Source organism: Streptopelia decaocto (genome assembly GCF_964273445.1).
Source record: "Streptopelia decaocto genome assembly, chromosome: 3".
NCBI classification, from domain to species: domain Eukaryota; kingdom Metazoa; phylum Chordata; class Aves; order Columbiformes; family Columbidae; genus Streptopelia; species Streptopelia decaocto.
In genome coordinates, this window is record NC_138656.1 from 73,186,897 (window position 1) to 73,204,029 (window position 17,133).

The 17,133-nt window shown below is 36.6% G+C and overlaps 1 protein-coding gene across 2 annotated transcripts in view; it reads right to left on the bottom strand.

Annotated features, from left to right (window-relative positions):
• FIG4 (FIG4 phosphoinositide 5-phosphatase) overlaps positions 1-17,133 on the bottom strand; it is a 68,895-nt gene that overhangs the window by 44,089 nt on the left and 7,673 nt on the right. For both annotated transcript variants that reach the window (XM_082047864.1, XM_082047863.1), the window contains exons 2-11: positions 16,218-16,316; positions 15,058-15,181; positions 11,696-11,852; positions 10,832-10,882; positions 8,818-8,966; positions 5,819-5,947; positions 4,149-4,249; positions 3,621-3,783; positions 2,870-2,967; positions 494-627 (exon numbers count right to left, since the gene is read on the bottom strand). In XM_082047864.1, coding sequence (XP_081903990.1) covers positions 494-627; positions 2,870-2,967; positions 3,621-3,783; positions 4,149-4,249; positions 5,819-5,947; positions 8,818-8,966; positions 10,832-10,882; positions 11,696-11,852; positions 15,058-15,181; positions 16,218-16,316 — 1,205 coding nt within the window. The remainder of the gene's footprint in view (positions 1-493; positions 628-2,869; positions 2,968-3,620; positions 3,784-4,148; positions 4,250-5,818; positions 5,948-8,817; positions 8,967-10,831; positions 10,883-11,695; positions 11,853-15,057; positions 15,182-16,217; positions 16,317-17,133) is intronic.

The following is a 17,133-nucleotide window of genomic DNA, read 5'->3' on the forward strand; positions in this document are numbered from 1 at the left end:
ATTTGTCTTTCTAAGAGACATGCTTCTAATAATTCAGTGTTTCATAACATTTAAATTAATGTCCTAATTTCCTTCTGGAAGAGGAAATGGAAAAGACTGATGGATATGAAACCCCTTGTTTTCCAAAATTTTGTAACTCAAATAAATTCAAATGACTGAATTGGAACATCCCCAAAAAGCAGTGTTTTGACGAATTCAGAATAAAGACGGAATGTTGATGGCATTTTGGTGGCTTTACTCTAAAATTTTCCTTTGCAGAGAATTTCCAAGTGTTCAGGTTTTGCTCTACTTCATTAAAAATAAACAAACAAACAAATGAACCAGAAAGCATTAAAAATCTTTCAAAAAGCTGAGGTTTTATTCTGTGCAAAGATTGTAACAGAATTTTCCCATCGTTCCTAAGCTACATTCAACTGAAAAGAGAGACACTCAGTAGCATACAGTTATTTGTGTTGTGGCTAAGGGCAATAGTACAAAGGAGGATCTTTTCTACCTTTTTGTGTATTTGGCCATATCCCAGGGAATATATATAATTGCATGCTCTGGAGGTAAAAACTGGTTGAGATATGTCACAGCAGCAACAAGTTCTTCACTAAGAATCCTTTCATGCTTTCTTTTTTCACGTTCCTTTACCAAGAAGAAAAAGAAGTTAACGTTACAAGTTTCATTAACAAACGTATGTAACCTGCATACATACACATGTATGTATATAAAACAGAAATTAAAAGTGGAAGCTGTAATAACAGTGGGCACTTCTTCAAAACTAGTACAGTTAAATTAAGAACACAAGAGACAGAAAAATCTAAACGTTCTGGGCTTTAAACAATTGATCTGTATTAGTAGTACAAGTCACCCATCTCAACTCTACATAATAATTTTCTGAAAAATTGAGCCCTATAAGAGCAAAGAAAAGCACACAGAAACAAAAGTGGTTATACGGAGGAAATAGTCAAAGACAAAGAGAAAGAAAAAGGCAGAAAGGAAAGTGTCCCATTCAGTTCTGGGGTACAAGAGGACCCAGGCAAATTCTTCTTCATTACTGACAGGAGATGGGGGACAACAGCTCCTATCTTCCAGTCTTGCAATATTTTTAAAAAATAAGAATTATCTTGCCATACTCTGACTGTACCATATGTTTTGGCACTCTATATATTCTTTGCTCTCAACTTCATCCAAACTAAAACCTATACTGAGCTTATGCTATAGAAACTTCTTTTAATATATAATAGAGATAGAAACACTTAGCATTTATGTAAAAGCAATGGCAACATCAAAAAAAAGGTGTTCAGGTGTGGGGGCTTTTCCCCCGATGCCTTTATTTCTGAAAGCAGTACATAAAATAATAAAGGAACATGAATTTTAGCATCTTCTTATTGAGCATCTACAGAGATGGAAAGAAAGAGATACATTTTCAGCCACTGTATCAAAAGCCCTGTGAATAAAAACATATGATGATTCACACGGAAAGGTCATATGAGCCTTGACTCACACTGTAACAATGGCTTTTCAAAGCTATGTCCGTCTGCAATAGACAAAATAATTTTCTTGTCAACAAATGCTATCCTAAGTTGATTCCATAGACTACTGGAGAGTCTTAAAAGCACTCCTACATAGGAAAGCTTCTAGAAATAGAAAAGAGGTTACCTACTTGCCATTTACTACAGCTTAAGAGTTTTTAAAGCCTTTCTTTTGTATTTTCCCTATTTTTTTATACTAGTAACAGATTCTATATGCATATAAAAGATCATTTTTTCTATTGAATACAGTTCTACAATATGCTAAACTAAATATTTTTTAAAGTCAAAAACCAAATAAGATATGATTCAAGTAAAACTAATCAATATATTAAGCATAAATGTGGAAACAGGTACCACCAGAAGTGGCTGGAGCACAACAAAAACAACAACAATAACAAACCAAACCAACCAACCAACCAACCAACGCCCCCCACAACACAAATACAAGATGTAATAACCAAAATGACAGTGCCACTCAGTATCCAGACTTTGTACTACAGCCTCTCACACAGCAGTGAACCAAATTAGTGCAGCAATCACGAAGCTCCACCCACCAGCCCAGTCCTGCTGCCACTGCCAGTTACCCAGCATCAGATGCTGCAGTTTTCTCCCCAGCTCATACTTCCATGACTCCACCAGACCGAGCGAACAACAGGAGATAAGTCTCTATCATAATATTTCAAATAATTCAGTCAACTGTGTCACGAAGCCTACAAACCTCACTTCGCATGGAACCTGAAAACAATGCTGAAAGGATACTGAAAGATGTCTATCACGGAATGATTTAGTTTGGAAGGGACCTTCAAAGGTCATCTAGTTCAAGCCCCTGCAATGAGCAGGGACATCTTCAACTAGATCAGGTTGCTCAGAGCCCCGTCCAGCCTGGCCTGGAATGTCTCCAGGGATGGGGCATCTACCACTCCTCTGGGCAACCTGTGCCAGTGTTTCACCATCCTCATTGTAACTACATTCTTCCTTACATGTAGCCTGAATCTCCCCTTTTTCACTTCAAAATCATTATCCCTTGTCCTAGCATAACAAGCTCTGCTAAAAAGTCTGTCCTCATCTTTCGTATAAGCGCCCTTTGAGTACTGAAAGGCCTCAATAAGGTCTCCCCAGAGCATTCTCTTCTCCAGGCTGAACAACCCCAACTCTCTCACTTCTTTTTGTGAAGGGCTGTAGTAGAAGCAGTTAGAAAGTTATGCATTTTCCCTCATAGGATGACATTTATGAACAAAATATGCTATTTATAAGCTAGTATTAGTTTAGAGCAAAATTACAGAGAGACTGTACAAAAATAAACATCATATTAAAAATCAGAAAACATACAGAACATATTCAAAATATTGTACCTTCACAAGATTCAAAATAATAATGGGAGAGCCAAATCTCTGGAGCATTTGGTCAAAGTGAAGAGCAGCAACATGTGCAAAAGGATCTGCTTGGTCCACTGCAACAAATACATATATTCAGGACTACGTTAAGTAAGCTGTAGTCACTTAAATAATTTTCCCTTAAAAGTACTCTTCACAAAATACATACTAATTCTCTAATAGTAATTATACAATTACACACATTCCACTGTTTTCGTGCAAAAGCTGTTAAAAAATCTTCTCTTTTCCAAATTGGAAGTGACTTCTTAACCAAAACCTAAATGAGATGCTTAAAAAGTGCAATTATTCTGGCCCCACTAAACTTATCCCAAATGTATTCCACCATTTTCAGTAGGCTCAAAATTATACACATGAGACTAAAATAAATGTAACTAACTTTGTATACTTTGTATACAAAGTAATAAGGACAAAGAAAGTGAATATCCTCAAACAGAAGTTTTTTATACTTTATTTTTGAATGTGAAGTCTAAGATAGAGATGTTTTTCCTAGTCAATTTCACCAAATGCAGCTTTTTATATGGTTGAACATTTGTATGCCATGATGTTCATAATAAAGAACATTGGCTTACCTTAAATTATGGCTTCCCAAAGAATGAATGCATAGACATTTGTTCATTTTTTGCAAATTTAGTTTTTATTTACTCTCTCATGTGTTCCTTTAGGACACAATGCTAATCATTAACTACCACAAAGAGTAATTTGTACATACACGTTATGGGTGGCTTAGGCATCATAGTTGAAATATCCTGAGACCAGTACAGAGGGACAGATCCTCGAACCTGAACGTAGGAAGAATAACTTCCTGCAGAAAATGACATAACTGAAGCATCATAAAGTATTTGTTCAGTTTCCACTTCATTAGCAACATCTCCCTAAAACAAACAGAAATACACATATGATGTAGACATGACACTTCAGAGCTGCATGCATTATAAAGAACTGATCATTACAGAGTACAACTAAACTGTAAAATACCAAATCCTAGTAGAGGGAACACGAGTGAAGGTTAAATTCTCATTTGTCCCTAAATGCATATTATTAGATTTTTTTTTTCTCTATTTGGGAAATAACATTATCTCTAAGTGTAAAAAACAAAACAAAAAAACCAAAACCTGCTGGTTAAGACTTATTATTTTAAGAACAGCATAATTTACAACCAAAGCCCTAACAACCCTCTAAAATATTCAGTTCTCCAGTGAGACAAGCTCAAGAACTGCTAATATCACATTTCATTTACCTCGCAGTTTGCTCCTCGTTTCAGAAAACGTGTTCCAGCAAATTTGCTTGATCTTCTGGCTATCAGAGTCACATATATAGGGCGACCATATATTAACAGTTCTTGAAAGAGAAGTTAAGGTTTACACGTCGTGTGCAATTTTTGCTCACTTACTTCATGCAAACAAAAATAAATTCTAAAAAAGGTGTATGAAGGAGAGACATCTGATTTACTGAAATCTCCCCAGCAAAGAAGAGTATCTCTTCCAAATTTCTTTCACAGCTCGGAAAGAGCATTGCCCTTTTCAACAATTGTTTTGAAGAACTTTGAAAAAGGAATCTACATTACAATACATCAACCACTTTACATGACATATGGAAGAGAAGTATTTCTATTTTATGAAGTGACAACAGAGATGAAATAGGTGCAAGATTCAACTTGGGCTGCAAATACTGCTTTTGTGAATACTGGGATTAAAGCCTGGGAGCTTCTATTTTCACATCAGCTATATTAGTCATCATCTAATTATTTGTCTGGAAAAGTACAAAAATTTGCAACTACTTAAGTAACAACAACTGAAGGCCAGAGGCAAACAGCTACAGATGTAGTGGTGGCTCTCTTTTAGGCTTTTTATTTTTTATTAAAAAAAAAGATAGACTGATACGTCTAGCATGACTATCACTGTTTCCTTAGTGTGAGGGTGTCACAAGAAAAAGGGAAGAAGAGGTTTGATCATCAAGAATCCAGCACAAAAACTGTTGTCACTCACAAAGCAGCTGCAGGGATAATGCTGGTGGTCAGATCCACAGCTACCACTTTGATTAGGACCCCAGACAAAATAGTGGTTTATAAAAACAGATCTAGATTTCCGTATGGGGATCAAGCCAAAGACCATCAGCCTTACAATCATGAAAAAAAAACAAAAACACAACAACAACAACAAAACCCTAAATTAAATTTTGCAAAGACATCACTGACTTTAGCTTCATAATTGTATTTGCTTCCCCAGATATTTTGACAGGCTTTTGATACTACTCATGATTAAAATACAGTGTTTCTGTGATATCCTAAATACTTATCAACTAAGATGTAGAGATGGCATTTCTTTGGAGTGTGATATGCATTTGGGCTTTTTCTTCTCCTGCTACAATGTACATAGACCCATTTACCCATTCTAGATAATATATAGCCAGGAAAAAAGACTTTTCAGATGTTCTAGTGTTTACTTAACTCTCTTCACACAGAGGCATGGAGTTCTATCACCCTCTTCAACAGAAACGGAATTTCTGCACATCTCAGTTACTAAAAAAAGTTTTAAAGGAAATTCGTAAGAGAACGTTTCTATGTCAACAATTCAATTCTGTTTAGCTTTTCTCCCCTTCCTCAAATATCAGTGAAAAATAACAGCTGAGCCTTAAAATCATCTCAAGTCCTTTATTACTAAACCTCATGCTCACAAAGAGTGCCTCACTGAGAATGCGGTCTACCTGTGCCGAGACCCTGTAATAAGAGCATAACCGTATTTCCCATTTAGCCATAAAACCTAAAAAAGTAATGAAAATAAAATCCAACAAATAATTCAAAAATTGAGAAGTATTTACATGACAAAGAAATAGTTCAATATATCTCACATCTTCAAGCTTTTTAAAAAAATCAATAAACCAACGTTCATTACAACAGTGAAAGGATACTTGATTGCCCACAGAATCCATGAATAATATACAGCAGCCAGTCACGATGAACAGTATTTTTTACTGGCTCCAGAAGCCTGCCATTCCACACATACTTTTCATAAGGTTTACTGCAAATCCCAAATACACCTAGGAAGGTATTAGAATGAAAACACATTAGCAATTAAGAAACAAGCTTGCCTGCATTGGACTGTTTTAAAATCCAGGTATTTGGACTTTTATTTCAATTTGCCCTTGGCTGCAACTCAGCATATCATTTACTCTCATCCTTGAAGATCGCCAAACACAGGTAACTTCAGGTACGTGCTGACGTTCAGCACTTACGATGATTTACAATTTTTCTGTGGTTGCCCACCGCTGCAGTATTTGAGAGCCTTCATGCAGAAGCTTCTGATACTTCCAGAAAGAGATCTCTGCATTGTAGCAGTAGAGGATTTGATAATAAGGGAAATAAATCGAATTGTGAACCCCAGTTAAGTAAAAATACTCTCATAGGAGAACTTCATAAGCTTTTCAATTCTGGGTCAGTTCTGGAGTCACCCATTAGGCTCTGGAAGATCATGCATAGCCCTGGCCTGCTTTACAAAAAGCATGTCAATCCCCTTCTCATATAATTTAGCATGGTTTTCCTAACTTGCACCAACACCAAGACATGCAGCCATTGTAGACTTGCAAATTAAAATTCTATTTCTGATATATCTGGAACCCAAGCCTTTCTGTTTCAAAAAATTAGTACCAAATGACAATTGGTACTAAAAGGTGGTGAAGGAAACTGAGTAAGTCTGAATCCTAAAGAGAAGGAACTCTATTAGCTTCATTTTTTGTCTAGTTTTGTCAAAGGAAGCTTCTGGCAGGATGAGTTATATCATAGCATGATGTATGTTAATTATAGAAGCCAAAGGTTCTGAAGGCAAAAATGCAGCTGCTGAACAAATTCTTGCTACCTAGTCACCCAAATTACCACCAGCCCAGGGAAAATTGATGTAACCATTTTGGTGAAGGAGCATAGACATTCAGGGGAATCTGGTCACAAACACTTGGTTGCCTCTTCCTCATTTCTAGTAACATTACTTTGGTGAGAATTTATTCTTGAATGACAGGTGGTTAATTATTACACATATTCTATTGTGAAGAGATATGCTGCTGATAACAACTGGAAATGTAGTTCTGTGTTATCGGCATGCTGCTGATGGGGTCACAGTTATGACACCTTTATCTCCCAATGTTTTCACAAAGACATGGAGGAGAAGATGCCACTGTATGGATTCCTGAGGGATCCTGGAGGTAAGAGCCCCTGCGGAGGAGGAATTATTGCTCCCTCCACTCTTTATGGTAATTTCTGACATTGCAGTATTTGACAACCAATTTCTGACATCCTGATATATGTGACCATGTTACTAATATCTTTTTCAGGTGTGGAAGTAGAGACTGGGGGGTGGGGTGTGTCTCTTTTCTTAAAAATAAAATACATTGTTTTATTATATTTCAATTTTTCAATCAGATTTAAGGCATACTGTGTACAGCATTACTTTTTACTTTTAAATGTCTAAATGACAGATGTTTATAACTATTTAACATAGTAAGTTCCAGTGTCAAAGATGACTAGTTATTTACCAAATGCTCACTATCACTCTTCAAGTTGTAGTCAGTGTAGGTCTATTCTAGGGTGTCAAAAATTAAAGGGTGGATAGTTTGTATTGCATAAATTTGGGTCAGGGGTTGTTTCAGGCATTTCTGTATCCTAACTATGTGCTCATCAGACCTTCAGAGGTCCCCGTGGGGGCACAGAAAGCAGGACCAATAAACTCCTTCTTCAGTGTCTCAGAAGATTCATTTTGGATTAGAAGAAATAGTGCGAATTGAATGACTCGTATTTTATCTCAAAGAAATCTAAGTTACTTTAGGACAAGCATTATGTTGTCTGTGCAACAGAGGTGACACAGCAGGTGACTACAAACAGGGGTGGTAATGCAGAGAGGCTGCTGGGCCTCTTTACAACCAACAGAAGCACAGATTCCAGTTCTGCGTTGCATCTAAGCTGGCTTCCACATCAGGGTGATAGTGTTAAGCAAGATAGTAGCAGACCTCCTCTATCCTATTGTTTTGTTTACCAGTGATGTATTTAGATGGTATGGTGTTCTACTACTACCTTAGCAGCTTAGTTGTATCTCCACAGCTGTTTAAGACCACTTTTATAGTAATGTATTCATTATGAATCAAAGGTAGCACTGTTATTTCTAATATTTCATGATCAAACAAGGAAAATAGCAGTGTTACATGCACAATATAAAAAAAATAAATTAAAATTTATTTTTTGACAAGCATTCAGATAATTAGTACAAGTCGCAGGGCAATAAAACATTAAAAAACATCAGCTTCAAGAGAATGAAATAAAATATCAAGTGTTTCAATTAGTTTGTTTGTTGCTTCTTGTTTGTTTTAAGTGCAAAGCAAAAGGGAGAGGAAATAGGCTGGCTGCTCATCTTCACACTCTTATGGACATGTCAGATCCAAAGTCAGGGCCATAGTTTTCAACTGAAATCAATATTTTTTCTTAAATTTTCTGATAGAGCTTACTATATCAAGTTCATACTAACTTCATACAACTCCTCTGTTGTCGATATTTTCCAACACAAAACAAAAAGGATTTGTTAGTACTTAATCAGTTATTGCTTCCCACTTCCTTTGCAAGTCATTCTTATTGGGAGTCTTACAAGTCAGTTGAAGAATCAATTGCTGAAAAATGTCAGCATGATCAATTATCTCCCTGAGTCGCAATGTAAATTAACAAAACAATGATTAATGACTTCTGGAAATTGCATTGTTCAAATTGAGGTGTCTGTAATTGGCACTTTATATAATCTTTTATTAACTCACGACTGTTCAGAGACTGCTGATCAACACAGAAGACCCAAGTGTTTCTCAAAAGTAAACTTATGTAGAACATATTTGCAATCTACTAACAACCAACATGAGCTTAATTAGGCATATTGGCTTACCACTTCCACCCTGCGTTGAAAGTCCTTCATCTTCAAATATATCAAAACTCTCTTGTCGTGTCTGAGTTGTTTCAGTTTTTAGTGTCTCAAGTGGCATTCTCAGGACAGTAAGATTATACTGAAGGGAGTGAGATAGATCATAGCTGTAACTGATAGACAGTTATCATTTATTAATAACTGTAGATGCACAGGACTTTTAGAAAAGCCCTTACTCTCCATCTGTACTTATATTTAACACAGTGCTATTTTATCCATTAATAAAAAGACTTCTAAATAAGATACACAGATTCTGATTCTATAATGGCAAATGATACAAATGATTTCCAAATGAAGCTTTACAAATACAGAAATTGTTTACAGTACAATAGCTGAAATATCCACATACATAGACAACCTCATTTTTTCTGAGATTTAAGTACACTCTAACTACTACCTGAACTCAAAACAGCCAAAAATTTGTTCCACAAAAACTGTATCTGTCTTCAAATTTGTGACTGCAGCACAGATGTATCCCAAGACAGTGGCTGCTAAATAAGCAAAAGGTAGATTTTTTTTTTATTAGTTCCAAAACATTAACAAATCTCATGTCTTTTATACTGACAACACTCTACAGTAATTGCTTAATTTTATACACCACTGGGGTTCATTTCCCCAAGGACAAACCAAATTTACACAACACTTGAATCAGAAATAGAGATTTCTTAAAATTCTCCTAAGCTGATATCAATGGTTAGTGCCCCACCCAGTAAGTTCCAGATATTCATTAATGATCTAAAAAAAATATCTGAACATTGGACATTTAGATATATTGCTGATGATAACAAAGTCTAACCTATGTATTCACCACATTTCCATAATAAAGACCTGACATGCTTATCTGTTAGAAAATATGCAAACACACATCGTCTTACATGCTCAGTTTCCATATAACAGAACCTTTAAACAGTATCCCAATAAGAGTTGTTCAGGCTATCCCTCCGTTTTCCCCTTCCACCAAATGTTTTCTTATAACTTATTTCTAATTCTGTTCAGGATTCATATGAAAACCATGCAGAAAAATACACTATGATTTCAGCCCAGAACAATTTAAATTAAGCTGATACATGTGTTTATAACAGAGTCTTGTAAGAGCCTTTTCCTCTCCCCTCTGCTCATGATCACAAAGCATATATAACATCTCCAAGCAGAAAGAAACCCCAAAGTTGTGTAATGTTAGGGCTGGGAGAAAAAGCATGGAAGAACAATGCAGGGTTTATATTGTGAAAAAGCCCTTCCACGCAAAAGCACAAAACAGACATGAACCTTCCATAGGTTTCACCTTCACAGATACAGTTGTAACAAAAAGCCTCTATTTTCCAAGAGGGAGTATGTTCTAGACTGATATCCCTTTTGGTACTTGCAAGAGGTTTTGTTTGTTTTGTCTCTAAGTTATTGGTGCCAGCTCTATCACCACATTTCCCCCATTTTTCTGCTGACCCCACAATCCCATTTAATAGTAGCTGGGACAGAGGAATTTGTCTCAGGTATGGCATTCATGAAGCAGTAACCAAGAGAACTGGTAATGCCCAGAAGGCCCTATGAAAGATGTACCTATGCAGGTACATCTTAGAAGAGGACCTATTTCTGTCTTTGTTTCTGAATCAAACAAAGCTTTATTTCTGGAGAATGAGATCAAGAAAGAAAAACTGGCAGGACAAGCAACCCCCCTGAAATATATTGCTTTTCTAAAGAAAGAACATCTGCCCAATCTGACAAAGGTGAACAGTCAGTGGAAACAGTAATTTCAGTGTCTGCTTTCTACCATGTTACTAATATTTCTATAGTTTTTCAACTTCATGGAGACTGCAACTCCTAATCAATTTGTTGAAGAATAAAGCAGGTTCAAAATGCACAGATGAAAATGGACAAATAGTGTGATCATGTATCTTATTTCCCCAGAACACAAACAAAAAGCAGAATCTTATAGCAAGTTTAAGCATGCAGTTTTTAAAAAAAATTAGTAATGAATACTTACCTAAAATAGAAGTTGCTAGAAAGGTCCACATTTTGAAAGATTCTCAGATACCTAGAAAAATAATTCAAGTTAAAGGGAAAGTTATCGCTTTAACTGGTGATCACCACACAGACCTCAAGAAGTCATTCAGAGGATCTCAGAAATTAAACTCGATATAAATATTGACCCTTGCCGTAAGTTCTCTAGTTATCTTACTGTAATGTTTTCACAGGTAATCCCACTTGAATTTCAGCATCTGGATCAAATAAGACAAATAGCCTTTTTAAATGCAGTGTTTACTCATGTACATACCCTGTTTCTTTAGGCAGTTGTAGATAGAGCTGCAGTTCTACTTTCCACATATGTGGGTCAAATTCACTAGGACTTATACAACTAAACTCCCAATAGTACTATACAAGAATTAAATATTTACACTGTTATTCTCAAATAAATGAACAAGAAAAGAAAAATCTACTTCAATGTCTCATACACTTACAAATTCTCAGAAGAAACCATAACACTATGAAAAACAAAATGCCTAACACCGTAAATGTATACATACATACACACATAAATGTATGCATACATGGTCTGTTGAATTCTAAGAGGGGAGACTGAGGTTTACAATCAGTGAAAACTTTTTAAATAGTTACCATTGGCTTGATTTATTATCTGATATCAGTTTATCATAATCTATCAAAACTTTTAGACTATTCACAGTTGGTACAGACTGAAAAGCAGTTTATTGATATAATTTATCAACTAAGATAAAATGGCTGAACAACATACTCACAGAAGGAAGTCCATGGCCAAAATTTCTAGTTGCAGTTCACCATTGCTTAGAAAATATTCAAAACGTACACACTGTTTACCACCATTATGTACCTGGCTTCATCAGGATGAGTGACTCTCACAGAGTCATTTGGAATGTAGATCATATTTGTATCTTCTATTTTATATATTGCATGACCTCCAATATCTGCCATTTTTCTTCTTTTTGTTATTAACACAATGTAGTAGCCTTCTAAAAACCTGACAAAACCTGTTAAAACAGCATTAAAATGCTATTAGTTTGATCAAACATATTTAGAAAAACAGTATCAGAATTGTTTCAAGACTTCAGAGTTTTTGTTTGTTCTTAATGTGTAACGTGCATATATATATATATATATATATATAGACACACACACATACAAAAACATACAGTCCTACAATTCACACCCAGTAAATCAATGAAGTACATAGTTTACTTTTTTCCCTCCTTCCACTGTGCATATTTTTAGCATTAGGTAGCAGAGTTAAGACACTGAAAATTCAGAATAAATTGCTGTCTAAAGACACTTGTATTTGCTTTTCCTAGGACCCTCATAGTTCATAGCAAGGCATACCCTGATTACTTCTGATACGAAAAGGTTATTTTTCCACGGCAAGGAAGACTCCCAATCTCCAATTTTCTTTTCAGGTTTATGTATCCTCTACTGGGGACAGGCACAAAACAGCAAAAGGAGTTGCAGGTACTACACCACCATTGGGCTCTCTCTCCTTAACAGCAGGGAATTAAATTCCCTGTCGACAGCGCCATCTCCCCCATATCAGTGATTAAGAACATCAGGGGTAATCCTTTCTTTCTATCTCCTCTCTCAGACACCAACACTTGATGCTGCTGAAGTCCAGAGGACTAAGGAAGTAGAACAGGCAGTGTCTGGCTTCATTGCCTATAAAAAGGCAGCTTCTGAAGCCTCCACCCTCATTCCTTAACACCACAGGGCATAGCCATGCTTCTTTGTGGAGGGGTTTTGATAGATAAAGATCTGTTGCTGAATTAGTCAGGCTCAAAGGAATCTCAAGGCTGCTTTGAGAAGCTGAGAACAGAATCTGCTGTGAGAAAGAGGGGCGTTCCTCAATCAGCGGGGTCCTGGCGTGGCGTGAATCATCGGACGTATCATCAGTGAGACTCCAGTGCACGGACAGTCCATGATACTCATTTAGCGAATCCATGCTTGGAGCGTGGACGCGTGATTAGAATATAGTTGCATATATAAGGAGGCTTGTTTCTGTAATAAATGGCTTTAGCGTGATTCACATTGAATCGAATTGTTTTGCTGAGTCCTTTATCGCTCCAACACTTCTTCACTGAGTTGCTTCTTTGGATGTCTCTATTACATATATCAAACTTTTAAATACAATACAAATGTATAAATTCAAATTCAAAACAGAAACACATAATGACCCTTGAACCCAAATGTATTTCTAATACACTATAGGCAGTGATACTGCAGTACTGAGTTTTAATAACTAATAAGTTACATTAATTAGCTCTTGGAGATAGCTGCTTTGATGAGTTGTAAAGAGCCTGAAACTCAGTTGCTGCTGCACTAGCAACAAATATTAATGAGGGTGGGGAGAGGGAGAACTCTCACAATTCACGTCTTTACTTGTATTTATATTCCGTTCTTTCAGCTTTCCATTATAAATTAAAGAAGAAGGATGAGCAAAGCACACGTTTTCCTCCCAGTCACTGCTGGAGGCTGCAATGTGATCGAATGAACTGCAATTCTTTTCTTTTGCCTTATTAGCCCCCCTTGGAAAAATGCTCTCACCTGTACAAGGAGAGGAGACCCTGCTGACAATAAGAAACAAGTCTTCCATTTGAAGCAGCCAGGCTATTGAATTTCAGTTGTTAAATAGCAGTCAGAGTTCTTCCTGTATCCTCCAGGTACCAAAATCACTTACATGAACTTTAAATTTCACCAAATGTTATACCAAAATCTGATAAGGAACCTAGCCTTTCCCCTTGGCCTGGTTCTCTCCATTTAAAAGCCATTTCTACTTTTAAATGCTATACAGTGAACCAGAGCTTGGCCTATCAGCACCCTCATTCTGAGGGCACTAAATGTACTGTCTCTGGTTAACGCAATAACCAGAGAACAGAACAAAGCTGTCCTTTCCAGTTCTACAAAAAATAGCCCTGTCCTGGCCTGAGACAGGAGGCAGAAATAAAAACCAGTTGCATTCCCTCAAATTACATGTTTATATAGATATGATTAGATAGGATCAAGATGGAAGACATCTAAAACATATACACTAAAAACCGAAAGATCACTAAGAGAGCATGTTACTTCTAAAAAATAATCTAGAAATAGTAGACCATATCTGATAACCACTACATTTGTCCAGTTACAGAAGAGAAACTCTCCTGATATGAAGAGTACATATAAACAAACATAGAAATGGGATGGAAAATTTTCATTGACCACTATCACTTTCTATCACATACTTTGCTAGTGAGCACTGATGGCTTGTGCAAAAAAAAGCCAATGCTGCAAGACTGTTAGAAGCTTCATTAGGTTTACCCATATCATTAATACTCTTAAATAAAGAAGGAACATAAACCTCATCTGAGGAATTTCTGAAAAGTGGATCCATTGGTAAATTCTAAAATGCTTCATGGGCAAAAAGAATATAGAAGAAAGTTTGCTTAATCTGTCACTTTAGATTAGAATACTAATAGTATTTTATTATGTTTTCGTTGTTATGCAAAAATTCAGGAGCATCTTTTCAAGTAATTGCATTCTCCACTTCTTCTGCAGCTTTAGAGTTAGATGTTCAGGTGTATATCGATGCAAAGAAAGCACAAAGTATTCTTGAGGGCTGTCAGAATACACATTAAACATTTACTCTGGACACATGACCCATCAATATATTGACCTCAGTATCTAACAACAGGGAGGAAAGTAGTGACTTTCAGATGAGGTTAGAAGCTATTAAATTCTTGAAGTAATTCTCTAGGATTATGGACAGCTGATCAGCAGTTGAAATTCAGTTGACATAACAGTCAGTTATATTTGATCAAACATGAAAAAGGACTACGTAAATATGTCACTGCAAAAAGTTAACCAAAAAGAAAATTAAAGTCATCTTTCTGAATAGTCTGTGATGAAGAATTAAAACCTAATAATCCTACAATCAGTTGAGTTTGGTGAGATCTTCAACCAAGCTTACAGAATTGGGCTATTTCCCAGATCTCTCCCTTAGTAACAAAGAAGAGACTAGTTACACGCAATCTCATCCCTGTACTGGCCATGTGTTTTCACAAAATACATAGAAACTCTTTTATATTTTGGAATGAAATTTCTCACTCCTCTTCAGCTAAAAACAAACAAAGCAAAAAACACAAACAAAAACAACAACAAAACAAACCAACCAACCCCAAAAGAAAACAAAAAACCCTCAATACCCACACTTACCTACTACACCAAAAGCAGAGACAGCTCGAGATAACCCAGAAGAGCCCTTCTGCCCAATCTTTGTTCTGTTTCCCAGGTCTAAACGGCCAAGAAGTTCCCTCACCTCTTGTTGTGTATACACATGCTTTAAAACAAAAAGTCACTTAAGTTACTGCTTTGGTAGCTAAATGCTGTTTCATGTCAGAGAATAGCAGAATTTACTTAATAAACAATAAACAAAACATCTGCTCTACATCCTCTCTCTCCTGTTTCAGTCCTAACAACAAGTACAACAAGTTTTTTAAGCACAAAACTCACTGTTCACTGCAACGGAAATGGTCATGTTCACATGTGAATTAAAACATTCCTAAATCTTAAGTGTTAAGATTTTAAACTGTAAACTTCCTGGAAAGATATCAAGTCTTATTCTATTGTGTACATTAAAACTCACGGTATTTTACTTCAGTATAGCACATCGGAAACACTAAAAATTTTACTAGATAGCAATTAAATGTATTTCGCATTTAGAACAGCATAGCTGAACATAAGAAAACCACTGGGATCATACACGTAATAAACTGAAAAACTGGGAAAAATGTCATTGAAGTGAATGTGCTGTTTGGAGATCTTGTGGCCACTCCCATGCTGTAACTAGTCATGCTAATGCTGTTTGCATATGACACACGAGGGGAGGCTGAGAGAGTTGGGACTGATCAGCCTGCAGAAGAGAAAGCTCAGGCGGGATCTTATCAATGTGTGTAAATACCTGGTAGAAGGGAATAAATGAGTCTGAGGTAGACTCTTCTCAGTGGTGTCCAAAGGACAAGAGGCAACAGGCACAAATTCAAAAATGGGAAGTTCCATTTGAACACAAGAAAAAGTTCTTTTACTGCGAGGATGGCTGAACAGAACAGGTTACTGGAGATGTGGCATCTCCATCCACATCCAAAACGCAACTGGGCATGGCCCTGAGCAATCTGATCCGGTTGACGTTGCTCTGAGCGTGGCCATAGAACTAGACAATCTCCAGAGATCACCTCCAACCTCAACTGTTACGTGACTCTACACTTCTGTAACATACCTTTGTTGAAACAGATTAAATATGTAATATTTAAACTCAGCTCAATATAAACGGTGTTATTTGGAACAACTGAAAAAACCCTGAATAGAGAGGCACTCACCTTGTCATCAATTACAACCAAATCCTTTGGTTCAGTGCGATCTATTTTCAAAACACGGTATTTGGTCTCCGCGGGATTACTTCCAACAAGAAAATAACGCTGTATTTAAAAAAAAAAAGTCAGATATTTATACCAGATAAAGCAACCAAAGCCCATTGTAACATAAGTCATCAACAATGCCATTTATATTGTTTCTAGACTAGATCCATTTCAATTAACATCAAATATGTAATATTCCATATGGACTGTGAGTAAACTGGTTTAGACATCAGCACCTAATGATCACAGAATCACAGAATCGAGTGGGTTGGAAAAGACCTCAGAGATCATCAAGTCCAACCATTGGTCCAACTTCAGTCCATTTACTAGATCATGGCACTAAGTGCCATGTCCAATCTCAGTTTAAAAACCTCCAGGGATGGTGAGTCCACCACCTCCCTGGGCAGGCCATTCCAATGCCTGATCACTCTCCATAAAGAATTTCTAATATCCAGCCTAAATTTCCCCTGGCAGAACTTAAGCCCATGCCCCCTTGTCCTATTGCTAACTGCCTGGGAGAAGAGACCAATCCCCACCTGGCTATAACTTCCCTTCAGGGAAGTTATGTATACACTCAACCTTTACAACTTAAAAGACCTCATTATCTCCACTGTACATGGAGGAAACAATGCAAAACTTGAAGAAAGGTGAAAACCTGTTTAAAGAGGAAAATATGTTATTTACACCAGGCACTGTACAACTGTGCTCTGCCCCAGCCATTACTGTCATCCCATTTGCTTTGTAAAATTTAGCAGAGGTTTATACACACAGTTTGTAATTTTTTATGTCTAGAACTACTGTTGTTACATTGCAGCCCCATTGCTGCTTCTGCCAACTAGTCTTTCCTAGTCCATACTAAACACAGAAAAATTGTAAG